Here is a 14,891-nt window from a genome sequence, read left to right on the forward strand (position 1 = left end):
ATTAAACATTTTGTTAAATATCTCACGTACCCCCTGCAGTCCTCCAAAGTACCCCTAGGGGTACACGGACCCCCATTTGAGAAACACTGTTCTAAGGCAGGGGTCTCCAACAAGTAGCTCTCGAGCAGGTTTCCGGTAGCTCTCGAGCAGGTTTCCGGTAGCTCTCGAGCAGGTTTCCGGTAGCTCTCGAGCAGGTTTCCGGTAGCTCGCCAATAGGTTGACAAACTGGGACCCAAAATAACCCCGATATTAAAAGTGAGGTGGCTAACTTTGTGGGCCCTAGAAATGTTAAGTGGTAATGTTTGGTAATGTCTTGGACCCTGATGGGAATATTTTCAGTGACGTAGCTATAATTATGTGGGCTAAAATAAGTGTTAAATTTATTTATATTTATTTATATTTATATAAATATAAATATATATATTAGGGCTGTCAGCATTAACTTATTTACTACTATACTACTTTTTACTTTACTTTACTACTATTTATACTAATTGCGATGCGATTAAGGACCGAGCATAATGCATTAATTTTTTTTAATCGCATGCCGCCATTTCTTAATTTATTTTACACTTCACTTGGCTTCGCGTGGTGCCTAACAGGCTACTACTTTGACCCTTTGCAGCACCGTTACTTCTCATCAAGCTGCCACTTCCTCGTAACACATCCTGCTGCTGCAGGCTGCAGCATGATGGAGAAACACAGCAGCAATAACTCTGAATGGAGCTTTTTAGTTTCCAAAACTCCCGGATGGCTCAGAAGTCGAAAGCCATATGCACGTTGTGTAAAGCTGAATTAAAATATCACCGAAGCACGTCAAGCTGGAGCTACCACCTACGAGCTAAGCATAGTAGTACAGTTAACGTGACTCAGGTTGATGCTAGCGGGCTCAGGCAAAGCACTATTTTGGAGAGTGCTACTAGTTGCTGATCTGTGGATGAAACCAAATTTAAAGAAATTCCTACAGCTCTTGCGAAATGGGTGGAAACTAACTGCAGACCTGTCAGCATCGTAGAGGACTCGGGTCTTAAAGATGTACTATGGTTGGCATGTTCTGACCCGTCTTATACACTGCCGTCGAGGGGGACAGTAGTTTCACGGATACACAGCCTGTACGACACGGAGAAAGCAGCCACACTGGTGCAAAGTGATGCAAGGTGATCACTGGACGTCAGTGAGTAATCAAAATGATTTAGGAGTTACTAAACACTATATTGACTCTAGATTCAAATGTGACTAGATTCACACATTTTCTCTTTTGTTTACAGTAAATAAATAAATAAATAAATAATAAACAAATACAAATCTTGAAATCAAGTTCATAAAGTAACTTTCTTTGCATTCATTTGATTCCCAATCAAGATCCACTGGTCAGAATGGCTTTCCATTGTTAATATGGACTTAAAAACTGTTCTGAAATGCAAAATAATAGAATTTTAATCATCTGATAAAACATGCGATCATCAGAATCAGAATCAGAATCAGAAATACTTTAATAATCCCAGGGGGAAATTATTTTTTGTTACCACTCAGGTATACAACAACATATACAACAGCTGGAGCAGGAACAGGCAGCATGCAGCTTTCGCGCATGCGCACTTAAAACTCTCTCTTAACTCTCGCAGGGACAGATACAGCATGACATGAAGGAGAGGAGACTATTAGACTATCCTCATAAAGACAAGAACAGTGTGGGAACAGGTAAAAACACACTATAGAAACTATAGAAATTCAGCGATTAATCGCGATTAAGAAAAAAATGATATATTATTATTATTATTATATACATATATATATCATCAAAATGAATGACCTTTGGCTGCAGATCACCACTTATGAATGGATTATGAACCCTAACGTGCTACTTCCAGCTTCGTGCGAATGACTCGAGGCAACGACTCACTTTCTGCTTCCTGTCCGAGCACCAAGTAGCACTCGTCCTCCTCATCAGGCATGCTAACGCGCTAACGTCTTCACTCTCAGACCGTTCAACTTACATAGATGCTAACACGTTAGCTCAATACATCTTATATCACGGTGATGTTGTTTTAAAAGGTGCATTATGGGGACACACGTCATGGCATGGTGTGGGCTTATTGTCTCAGGATATCAGAAACACACAGGGACTTGAACAGGCAGCTACACACACACACACACACACACAGACACACACACACACACACAGACACACACACACACACACACACACACACACACACACACACACACACACACACACACACACACACACAGACACACACACACACACACACACACACACACAGACACACACACACACACACACACAGACACACACACACACACACACAGACACACACACACACACACGCACACACACACAGACACACACAGACACACAGACACACACACACACACACACTCACGGAGGCTGGCAGTGTGTGTTGGTCTGATTAATGACAGCAGCAACAGAGCAGTTCTCAGCCAGCTGTCACAAGACATCTGATGTCTCTCTCTCTCCCTCTCTGTCTCTCTCTTTCTTTCTTTCTCTCTCTCTCTCTCTCTGTCTGTCCAACCCTTCCTCTTTTCTCTCTTGTGTGATGAACAAGCTGCTCGGTCAGTCTGATGTCCAGTCAGTCAGGTTGAAAACAGACAGAATATCAAAGAAAATACACCATGACATAACAAACCTCTCTCTCTCCCTCCCTCTCTTTCTCTGTATGTGTGTGTCTCTCTCTCTCTCTCTCTCTCTCTCTCTCCCTCTCTCTCTCTCTCTCTTACCCTCTCTCTCTCTCCCCCCCCTCCCCCTCTCTCTCTCTCCCCCTCTCTCTCTCTCTCTCTCTCCCCCTCTCTCTCTCTCTCTCTCTCTCCCCCTCTCTCTCTCTCTCTCAGTGATAAATAAGGGTCAGTGTGTGTCGAAGTACTACCGGTGGATCCAGAAGAACAGCGGTTACATCTGGATCCAGTCGAGCGCCACCATCGCCATCAACGCCAAGAACGCCAATGAGAAGAACGTCATCTGGGTCAACTACGTCCTCAGGTCAGAGGCACAGCTATCATATCAACTATCTGCATTCATTTAGTCTTTTTGGTTTAGATTTGTATAGTTTTAGTTTTATTTTGAGGAATTGTTTTCAAGTTTTCGTTAAGTTATTTTTTCAAGTATTACGAGGAAAGCCTTGATTTATAGTCACTAAAAAAAGGTAGGATATAGGTTTGCAACTATTTTTTTTATTGTTGATTAATCTGTGGATTATTCTCTGGATTAATCACCTAATTGTTTAGTTTCTAAAATGGTGAAAAATGTGGATCAGTGTTTCCCAAAAAGCCCAAGATGACGTCCTCAAACGTCTTGTTTTGTCCACAACTCAAAGATATTCAGTTTACTGTCACAGAGGAGAGAAGAAACTAGAAGATATTCACATTTAACCCTCATGTTTTCCTCTGGTCAAATTTGACTATATATATATATATATATATATATATATATATATATATATATATATATATATATATATATATATATATATACAGTCATTCCAGAAAAATGCGGAGTTTTTTTGTGATTGTTGCGGACAAAAATCCTTGATCATGCGGCACGTTTTCTTAAAAAATGCGATGGAATATGCGGAATATTTATGCAATTTTATGCGATAGAATTGCAGGAATTTGCAAAAACTGTGGTTTCATCGCGGCTTCATCGCGGGGTTTGCAGCTTTTCGATGATGTTCACGTCACGTTATTACGTCACTTCATAACTTTCCCATGGCAACAGGAAAATGGCTGCTCTTGTGTGAAGTAAACGCAACATTTTTCAACTTTCTGCTAAGATATATATGTGACTTTTTTGCAACGAAAATGTGGGGATTATGAAATCATGCAAGCCCCGCATATTTTGCGTGGAAATCGGAAATTTATGCGGCGAAAGTGCGGCGTATTTGAAAAAATGCGCCCCCCCCCCCCACCGTATAAATATGCAGATTTGGCTGATTATGCATTGAATTATGCGATTGCATAATCGCGTTGTTCTGGAGGAACTGGTATATATCAGAAATATGGGGCGTCGACATTTTTGTAATTTTTTTAAAATGTGACCAAAATTTTGAAAAAAGTGACAAAAACATTGGATCAAATGCCAACCACGTCGAGGAACAAAAAAACTTGAAAAAAGTGACAAAAAAATATTCTGAGTTTTTTATGGTTGAAGGGAAGACAACACAAAAGTTAAGAAGCTGCAATCACACAACTTTTTCTCATAAAGAAAGACTCAAACTGATTAATCCACTTTCAAAATAGTTGGCGTATAATTTAATAGTTTGACAAAGTAGTCGATGAAACGTAGGATGAAAGAATGCATGACATCAAATAGGAAGATAGGGTTTTAGGTGACGTACATTCAAGTAATTCTAAAAGTTAATTCAGTAAAAATTCTTCTAGATTTCAACAATATTTCAGATCTTTGATGCTTTTTCACCATAGTGTTGGATTATACCACTGAATATCATTTTTAACCCTTATGTCTATCTCCCAAATCTGCGTTAGGCCTAGCCTGGCTCCGCCCTCCTACGTACTTCCGCTCAATTTACATTTCCCTTCAGTACTCCGTCTGGGTTTGCGGTATATTCTTGGGGTTTCTCCAGCCTAATATTTGGCGGTCCAATCAGCGACCAGAGGGAGTGGCTGAGAACGATGACGTTGAGGTCGTGCTCTAGTTTGAGTTGTAGTTCCGTAATGGCGGAGGAGAAAGATGCGAGCGAAGCCATTCGGTCCGTTGTGGCAACGCTGCCGAATATCCAGAAGTTAAAGCCCGAGCAAGAACAATCTTTGCTGAGTTGTGTTGGTGGCCATGATGTCGTGGCCCTCCTCCCCACGGGGTTCAGGAACAGTTTGATTTTCCAGCTCGCTCCGTTAGTGGTGAAGGAGTTGGCTAAGGCTAACGCTAGCGATGCTAAGGCTAACGCTAGCGATGCTAAGGCTAACGCTAGCGATGCTAAGGCTAACGCTAGCGATGCTAAGCAGATAGTTGTTGTCGTCTCCCCTCTTGTTAGTCTGGTCCTACCAGACAGTACTTAGGAGGGCGGAGCCAGGCTGCCAGAGTGGTTCTGGGCAGATCCAATAGTGTTAAACTTCAACAGAGTACCCGCCTTCAAGGAAGTTAACACTTGTCAATGGAGAGAGGCCAGACTCTCTGGACCAATGAAATAGAGTCTGGTAGGACCAGGCTAATGGACCAGAGTCTGGTAGGACCAGGTTAGTGTACCAGAGTCTGGTAGGACCAGGCTAATGGACCAGAGTCTGGTAGGACCAGGCTAGTGGACCAGAGTCTGGTAGGACCAGGCTACGTTAGGCCTACATCTTCTTAGCCAACTTCATTCAGACTTGTCACTAGTTTTACACTGCTTGTTGGAAATCATGGTCAACAAACCTCATTTATATGAAATTATACAAAATTTAGTTTAAAAAAACCCCGGAAATTATGAATAATTTTGAGTAATTGTTAAGATCAGAGGATGTGTGTTAGTGGGCGGGTATACTGTATGTCAAAGTGTAGTCAGTATATCGTTACTGTTTTGAAACCATTTCATTTTTTGGAACCAGTCATGTTATATTTGGGAACGTTGGTTAAAAGAAACCCAAATTTATGATGTAGAAACTTAAAAAATGGGTCAAATTTGACCCGAGAAAAACAGGAGGGTTAAAAAATGAGTAAAGTTGGGATTTGTTTCATACCGTTCGGTTTAATTTATGTGGACTTTGAACAGGTGAATTAAGAAGATTTAGAAGCATTCGTATCTATCGTTGTATTTTCCTAACCCAATGTAGAACACTACTTACAATATGAGCCCTTTTATTTAAGATCAAATGGTGGAAACAAATGAGGAAATGAGTGAATGCTAATTTAGTTACTGACTGAATTGTCTTTCTGTGTTCCCTCGCAGTAATCACGAGTATAAAGACACGCCCATGGACATCGCCCAGCTGCCCAACCTGCCTGAGAAAACCTCAGAGTCCTCCGAAACCTCCGACTCCGAGTCCGAATCCAAAGAAAACTCCGGTAGGTGTGAAAGAGAAGACGGAAGAAACCAGGAATGCACCGAATCCAGGATTCAGCTTCTGATTGGGCTGAAAATTGGGCTTTTTGACGGGGTTGTGGTTTCTGCCGAACCTTAGAATTTTTTCCCAGTGAACCGAACCCTACGCTTGCACTCCGCGCGCTACGCTGGTCGACGTAATGACGGCGCCGTTGATTACAGGAAGGTGTTTACGTAGGTGGAGCGTTCAATGCAGTAGGCTGTGAGAAAGTGAAATGGAACTGGTGAGCAGAAAAAGTGTAGTTTGGCAGTACTTTCAGTCAAAAGAAGGCCATTCAAGTCCGGCTACATGTTCAATTTGTAATGCTGATTAGTCTGGTGGTGGCGAGGACCCTAAACTATACACAACATCATCGCTGTTACAACATCTGGTATGAAACATCCGAAAGAATACGAGTTGTGATGAAGGAATCTACAGACAGCAGCCAGAATGCAGCAACTTCAGGTACGGCAAAGGAAGGACAGTCACTGTTTACTTCATTAATGAGTTTACTGTGTTCATGGACTGAGGATGGGACGAGGATTCAGCAGAATCTTAACCAGGGGATTCGGTATTCGGCTGAACCCCAAAAATCTGGATTCGGTACATCCCTAGAAGAAACAAAAGGAAAGATGGAGAAGCAATTAAATATCACTGAGAAATAAACATTTCAAAGTAAAACCAAACTGTGAGAGGAGCAAGTTAGAAAACAAGCAGAATATCATGCACATCTTCTCATGTTTTTATACAATAATCCGATTTCTCTCGCTCCCAACAAGCACCTCTTCAGGTGTTACCGATATAATAACCAAGCAGGAAGAAATACAGCCTGAAACAGAGAAGCCAAAGAGGTTTTATCAGTTGGCGCCAGTGTGCCGTCCGTGCCAGGCTGGATGGTGATGAACGCCAACAGCTGCAGGGACCGAGCTCTCGCTGGCAGCGCTGCAAAAAAACGCCACAACACCACATAAAACACGACATAACTCTACAGAACGCCACAGAATACCTCCAGACTTCACACAGCTGCACAAAAAGGCCACAAAGTGGGCGCCCATCTCAGTTTACTCAGTTTACTCCTCGACGCAGCGGCTGTGGGTTCGACTCCGACCTCGGCCCTTTGCTGCATGTCATTCCCCCTCTCTCCCCCCTTTCATGTCTTCATCTGTCCTGTCAAATAAAGGCCTAAAATGCTCAAAAATAATCTAAATAAACAAAAGCGCCTTAGAAACCCCCTCCAAAAGCCCCAAAATAGGTGACGCCAAAAAAGTGTTTTTCCATTACATGGTACCTGCTCGACTCGCTTCGACTCTACTCACCTTTTTTGGTTTTCCATTATGAACAAAAGTCCCTGGTACCTGCCAACAGGTACTTGTTTTTAGTCTCACCTCCGTTGAGGTTCCAAGCGAGCTGAGCCGATACCAAAAGGTGACGAAAGCCCAATATTCGGCCAAATCCGAAGCCGAATCCTGGATTTGGTGCATCCTTAGTTTGGAGGAAAGCAGCAGCAGCAGCAGCACAGCAGCCAAACAGAAACGTGAATGTGCGTACACGGCTTTAAATCAACTTTTTTGATCACCAGCCAACATGGCTAGTTACCAGACAATCAGATTTTACTGAGACCAGATTATGAGGGTCACTGAATACATTTAAAGGTGCAATATGTAAGATATATCATCAGATATTAACACTAAAAATATTACGGTGCAAATCCACCATCATAATAGCAATGCTCCAAGGTCCAAACGCGCCTGGCTTTTAAAGGGAATGGGAGATGATCTCTGATTGGTTGATTGCATGTTACGCCCAAAACACACCTCTGATTAATGAAGACACTAATGGCGCTTTTCCATTACATGGTACCTGCTCGACTCACCTCGACTCTACTCGCCTCGACTCGACTCAACACACTGCGCGTCCGTTTTCCGTTGCAGATTTTAGTCCCGCCTCAGCGTGGCTGGTCGTCTTATATGCCGGCTCGACGCACACACCAGCGCACAAGTATAAACATCAGGCCACTTGAGCTTGTTTTACAGTTCTGTGGAGGCTCCACGCAGAGCCTATGTAAAAGTGGCCTGATGTTTATACTTGTGCGCTGGTGTGTGCGTCGAGCCAGCATATGTGTGTGTAGTTAGGCTACGGCGAAAGCTCTGCCGGAGCCTTCACAGAACTGTAAACATGCGGTGCCACAGTAAACTGCCGTGACCTAATGCGACACACACACACACACACACACACACAGAACGTGGAAGGTGTGTGTTGTTGCCAGAAGACACATTTAGTTTCAGAAGAAGCTGGAGGCAGAAAAAAAAAACACAGCTGGCTAAACTGTTTAAAAATAGCGGGTTTGTGCAGGACACCCCCGTCTGTCGCTTTCACGTCACCTTTTCGGCTCGCCTCAGCTCGCTTGGAACCTCGACTGAGGAGGTACTTAAAAAAGTACCTGTTAGCAGGTACCAGGGACTTTTTTTCGTAACGGAAAACCAAAAAATGCGAGTAGAGTCGAGGCGAGTCGAGCAGGTACCATGTGATGGAAAAGCGCCAATAGTACAACCCTTTAGAACCATGCGCCCGGCGCAAGGACCCTTTTTTCCGCCGTCAAACTAGCAAAAGTGGATTTGAACTAAACGCACCTGTGCCATGCGCTTCACGTCTTGTGCTTAGATCGTTAAAATAGGGCCCTTAATCTTAATCATTTCACTAGAAACATAACTAGAACATAACTAACACTACTGGGACCATAATCCTAACGTGAGCATCCGTATAAAAGAAGAAATTAGAATCTTAAAATACTGACTTCAGATCCAGAAATACAAATCAAGGATCCGTTTATCTTGTCTTTGTGTCACCAACGTTTTCAAGCAGCCAAATACCGAAGGAGACAAAGGCCGCTCGCTGCCGGTAGAGTTGAATTCAAACCAACGCCGGTGCTCCACCTTGAGCATAATATTATCCAGTCCTGCAGCCTGCGTTGGCATGATGAGAATCAGTGCCAGCTGTTCTTCTTGCTGGAGGAGAGTGGTTCTGGCACGCTGTCGGTTGTAAACTGACGCCAGCTGCCGTGGGATACGGCCAGCTTCAGCCTCGCTCCAACAGGCCCGAGGTGCTCGGGCTCAACATATTCTAAAATGAGATATCTGGCCTTTGACCTTTTGTTCTGTTCGGATGCAATCTGCACAGAGCCAGAGAGGACTCCAGCACAGCTGCCAAAAACAAAGAGTTTTTTTAAAAGCAAAGAGGTTTTTTTTTTTTTATTGGTGCAAAACAGCAAAATAATACTGACATTAACAGTCAATCCCACACACACCGTCCCCAACAAAAGCACTATTTCCTCCTGTTTGTTTGATAAAAACTAGACAGTCTGAGCCTTTAACAAGGGTTGTATTTTACGGATTTAGTGGGAATGTATATGGATCTCATACGATTACTAAGAAAAATATAGAAAAGTTATGCTCTGGGAGATCTTTTAAGCCTCCTGGTGTCCTCAGGTCAAATCTGACCCATTTTTAAAAAGTTTCTATATCAGAAATTTGGTTTTCTTTTAGCCAAATTGTCCCAAAAACTAACGTGGATGGTTCCCTACAATGCTCTTCACAAGTAAAAGAAATGATCAGTTCACTACATTCATTGAATTTGGGTGTTTTAGTCAATTTTATAGCATTTGAAGAAGAAAATTGATTAAAAAAAACATAGAAAAAAGTGACAAAAACCAAAAATGTCAAAAAGCGCAGAAGAAAATCAACAAAGACATCATAGAAAGTGATAAAGAACATTGGGAAAAGTAACAAAAACTGAAAAAAAAGTGTCTTAGGGTTTTAATTTTAAATTTTGACCCAGAAAAATAAAAAGTTGCATTGTCGACGGGAAGACAACACAAGGGTTAAGTCACTTTCTATCGCCGAATAAGGTAACGTAACAGTGATGAAAGCGCTAGCATTTGTAATATTATAAACTGGGTGTATGTGTCGACTTTTCTGGAAAAAAATGGAGTCATTAGTGACCGTTTTTTCCTCAGTCAGCAGCCTGCCAGACAGGGTGGGTTAGAGCAGTGGTTCCCAACCTTTTTTCCTTGGCGCCCCCCCTACTTATGTCTTAAAAGCTGAGCCCCCCCCTGAAACCAAAGTTGAGGTAACTTTCCCTTACTTTCTTTTTTGATACAGAGGAGTTATCAGCACTCCGCCATGTTTCGTTCAGAAATAGTGATGCCGTGGCGGCAGGAAAAACGAGGATGATATCAGCTAGCAGCTAGCAGCTAGCAGCTAGCAGGTAGTAGCTAGCAGCTAGTAGCTAGCAGCTAGCAGCTAGCAGCTAGCAGCTGACCTGATGACAGCAGGGTCCCAGGTTAAGAGGTCCCGGAGGTTTGGCCTACTAAGTAGCCTGCCTACAAGTTTAAGCGAGAACAAAAATATATAGTTTTTATACAGACTTTTGTATACATTATATATTCTAGTGTATTATCATAATTTCTTTAACATGTGCAAATATTTTTTTTTTTTACCTCAACCTCAAACCAGATAAAGACTCACGCCCCCCCTGTGATCTTTGCCGCCCCCCTTAGGGGTCCCCGGACCCCAGGTTGGGAACCACTGGGTTAGGGTTTACTGTGGGGGATTTGATGAATGGCTAGGTTAACAGATGATTTGAAAAGACACACACACACACACACACACACACACACACACAGGTACGATACACATACACACACTAACACACACACACTAACACACACACACACACAGACACACTGACTGAAACACACACACAAACATACAGAAATACACACACACAGACACACACAGACACACAGACAGGGTGGGCGGAGCTAACGCAACAGACTCGCTCTTCAACCTGCGTGTGAAGCGGCGTGCTGTTTATTTCACGGTTTCTGCTAGCTACTGAAACGATTCTGATCATGTTAAAAGATTCTAAGAAGTTTTCGAGAGGCGGAGGAGTGGCGAGCTGCCTGGATTCAACTTTATGCAAATGAGGAGCGAGCGGCTCGGTGAACGCTGAAGACCGGCTCGTTGCAAGAAGTTACAAGTTCCAACTCGCCTCGTCGCGAATCTTTGGTCTGAACTGGGCTTAAGACTCAAAATTCGTTTTTCGATTCCAGCGAGAGAATAAATCTGTTCTGCATGGAAAGCACACTTAATGGAGATGCAAGGTTTTCCCCAGACAAAGCAATTGAGTCGACATTTCAGGTGCCATGAGGGAGTCAGAGCGATGCCAGCTGGGCAGCCGCTGGCCTCAGTGTGTGCTGGCACGGTCTGGAGTGTGTGTGTGTGTGTGTGTGTGTGTGTGTGCCAACATGCCTGAACAGCAGCAGCTACAGATACCGAACACACATCAGCGCGGCCGCAACAAAACACAAAACATGGAAATCCTGTCTGGCTAAATAAAAGGATCAACACCTGCGAGTCACTGCACAGGAATCCAAATACACAAAGTGAAGTGAGGGAATGTTTTTTAGGGAAAAGAGCCTGTTGCCTTTCTTTTCACGCCACCAAATTTTTGAATATCTGTTGTAAATATGCGGAAATATTGCCGTGTAATTTTGTTCAAACATTCGTGTTTCTAAGAGGATAAACCCTGACGCATTTTGTCAATCTCCTGCCGGTCCTGGAGACCCTCTGTTGTAGAGGCTAAGACCAAGCTTTAAAGGAATACACCACCGTTTGTTGAGATAGAGTTATTCACCGTCTCCTCTATATTTATATAGGTGGGCAAATGCATTTTTGTCTCAGTGCATGCATTGTCTTAGTTGCTTCGGCTGTGCTTCTACCCATTATAGTCCCAAGTCAATATCTGCCTAGGAAATCACCTAATCTTAATCTGCATTGCTATTTGTACTCGTTGTGAATACACAAGCCACAAGAAGTAATTAGTTTTTTTTTTTTTTGTTGTTGTTGGGTCACTTTTACTCACAACATGCTAACCGGCAACATAGGATTCCATTCACTACGCTAAGCTAAGCTAGCGGCGGCGTTGCCGGACTAAGACAATGCATGCACTGACACAAAAAAGCAAGATGGGAGTGAGAATCTGTTGGATATTTCAGTCTGAAGCCTGGATTTCTAACCAACTTACTGTACCTTTTTCTCCCCCACAGACAATGAGAATGCCAAGTCCGAGGGGAAACCGGGCCACCAATCAGAACGCGAGGACCCGGAGACAGACAGCAAGCGTCAACAACAGCCCGGCCAACCACATTGCTCCTCCGAACAGGAAATGAAGCGTCAGGAGGAAGGAGACAGCTCGAGTAACCCAGAGAGCCAGGAAAGTGACGACAGTCTGGAGCCTTCGGATGGAGAGGGGGAGGAACAGGAGGAGGCGGGCAGAGGAGGAGGAGGAGGAGGAGGAGGAGGAGGAAGGCTGGGGAGGTTAGCAGGACTGGGAGGGTTGGGGGCGTTGGGCGCAATCGGAGGACTGGGTAATCTGGGCGGGCTTCACATTAAAGTAGAGCACTATGGCGACGGGGAAGAAGTTCAGCTGCACAACTCGCAAACCTCTTCATCGGAGGAGGAGGAGGAGGAAGAGGAGGATGACGACGAGGAGGAGGAAGAAGACGGAGGCGTGCAAGATTGTGACAGCGCCAACGCCGGAAGCAAGCTCCAGAAGAGGCGAAAGAGGAGGAAAGTGCAGAAATGGGATGGATCCCGAAGCAGGAGAATCCGTCTTTCCTCGACCTCGCCGAGCCCCGTCGCCATGGGAGACGCCGCGCCGCTCATCGACCCCTCCCAAGCCGCTCCCGCAAACTCCTCCCACCTGCTCGCCTCCGCCTCCGGCTCCCCAAACGGCGCAGCGGTCGCGACGTCCTCGGTGTTGAAAATCAAGACGGAGATGGCGGAGCCCATCAACTTTGACAACGACAGCAGCATCTGGAACTTCCCGCCCAACAGAGAGATTTCCCGAAACGAGTCGCCGTACAGCATGACCACCAAGCCGGCCGCTCCGGGGAGCCACGAGAACTTCCCCTCGCCACAGGGCGGCTCGCTGCAGGTGGCCATCCCCGACTCCGTCCTCACCCCGCCTGGAACCGAGGGAGGAGCGGGAGGAGGAGGAGGGGCGAGGAAGCCTCCTTACAACGGAAACTCAGCGCCGTCTTCTGTTTCCAGCGGTGCCAGTTTGGCGCTTCCCTCCAGCGGCGTTTCGTCCGCAGACCCTCTGTCTCCTCCGCTCTCGGCCTCGCCGCGGGACAAACAACAAGGCACTCCTACCACCTCCTCTTCCTCCTCCTCTTCCTCGTCCTCATCGACATCTTCCTCCTCTTCGCTGCTGTACTCCGGCGATCTGGAGGCTCTGCAGCGTCTGCAGGCCGGTAACGTGGTGCTCCCGTTGGTGCATCGGGTCACGGGGACGCTCGCCTCCACTGGCACGACGTCTCCGCGCGTCTACACCACAGGGACCATCAGGTATGCCCCGGCGGACGTCACTCTGGCCATGGCGCAAGGCAACCTGCTCCCGAACGCCGCTATGAACTTCGTCGACAGCTCAGGGTTCGGCCTGGACCCCAAGACGCCGATGGAGATGCTGTACCACCACGTTCACCGGCTCAACATGTCGGCAGCGGCGGCCGCAGGCCCGTTTGTGGGATCTCCCGCGGCCACGGGCGGGAACGGCGCCCTGGGAGGCCAGATGCCGAGCGCGGCTAACGTTTTCACCACGGCGGAGGGACTGTTTTCGACGCTACCGTTCCCGGTGTACAGCAACGGGATCCACGCCACGCAGACGACGCTGGAGCGGAAGGAGGATTAACGCAAAGCGCTCAAGACCGCATTACTGTGTTTCCGGAAACCAACGGACTGTGTCAAATTTAAAGACTAACTCGCGCGTAAAAAGAAAACGAAAAAAAGAGGAACGAACAAAGACTATTTCACTTCTTTTTATCAACACAGCACTGTGTTTTCCGAGAGGGGAGAAAGGACAGGAAAGGATGACATATGTACTCTAGCACTTTGAATCTGAGAAACTGAGCTTGTGTAATAGACATGAATGACCCTCAAACATGTCCGCGCCCCCTTTTTTTTCTATCTTTTTTTCCTCTCTCCTCCTCCTTCCTCATCCTCCTCTTCTTGTCCTCTCTGTCTCTCTCTCGTTGCTCCTGTTTCCTTCGATCAGCTTTTTCTCTCGAACAAAATGAACAACAGGACACAAAAAACAGACTATTCTATAATGTGAAGAATTCCTTCTTTCTTTTTGCCTACAGACAGAGAATTCATGTTGCCGGAAGGACTCCGCTGGAGCCCGACGGGGGAATCATTTCTATCGTTTGACGTTGTTTCTGTTGCGTCTTTATGAAGATGCTGATGTGTATTTAACGGAGGACGGTACAGGGATTTGTAACGGACAGAAAACTCCTCCTCCCATATGTATCTTGATGTGATCAAGGCTTGAAAAGTTTTCAATCCCCGAGAGGAGGGGGACGCCAGGCCGGGCCGTCCCTGCGCCGGACAAAAGGTCTCAGAGATAAAATAATCTTTTGAAAAAAGGTTTTTGAGGAACGTTTTCTCGATTGAGGGAATAGTTTAGAGAATTAATGCTGTTTTTTTTCATTTTCATTTCCTTCCTTTTTTTAAAAAATATCTAAAGATCTAGCTCAGATTTTAACTTACGAATCAAGCATTAAGAAGCAAAACTTAAAAAAGCAATTTCAGCCGGGTAACGACCTGTGAATTAACGAATGTTACTACTTCCTCTTTATTATCCCAGGTGTTTATACCTGCAGGTCTCGCACCAAACATAACCACCTCTGCATTAATCCCCTCGCATCTCACACCTGTCGTTCTCTCTCTCTCTCTCTCCGTCTACAGGGTTTCCGCGGGGTCTTAAAAAGTCTAAAAAAA

At 45.1% G+C, this 14,891-nt stretch overlaps 1 protein-coding gene across 1 annotated transcript in view; it reads left to right on the plus strand.

Annotated features, from left to right (window-relative positions):
- Positions 1 to 14,628, plus strand: part of LOC116063572 (neuronal PAS domain-containing protein 3) — a 131,492-nt gene extending 116,864 nt beyond the window's left edge. The window contains exons 8-10 of the mRNA XM_035994948.1: positions 2,872 to 3,019; positions 5,919 to 6,034; positions 12,158 to 14,628. Of these exons, the coding sequence (XP_035850841.1) occupies positions 2,872 to 3,019; positions 5,919 to 6,034; positions 12,158 to 13,803 (1,910 nt within the window). The 3' untranslated portion in view covers positions 13,804 to 14,628. The remainder of the gene's footprint in view (positions 1 to 2,871; positions 3,020 to 5,918; positions 6,035 to 12,157) is intronic.
- Positions 14,629 to 14,891: the final 263 nt, after the last annotated feature.

This window comes from Sander lucioperca, chromosome 18 (assembly GCF_008315115.2).
Source record: "Sander lucioperca isolate FBNREF2018 chromosome 18, SLUC_FBN_1.2, whole genome shotgun sequence".
NCBI classification, from domain to species: domain Eukaryota; kingdom Metazoa; phylum Chordata; class Actinopteri; order Perciformes; family Percidae; genus Sander; species Sander lucioperca.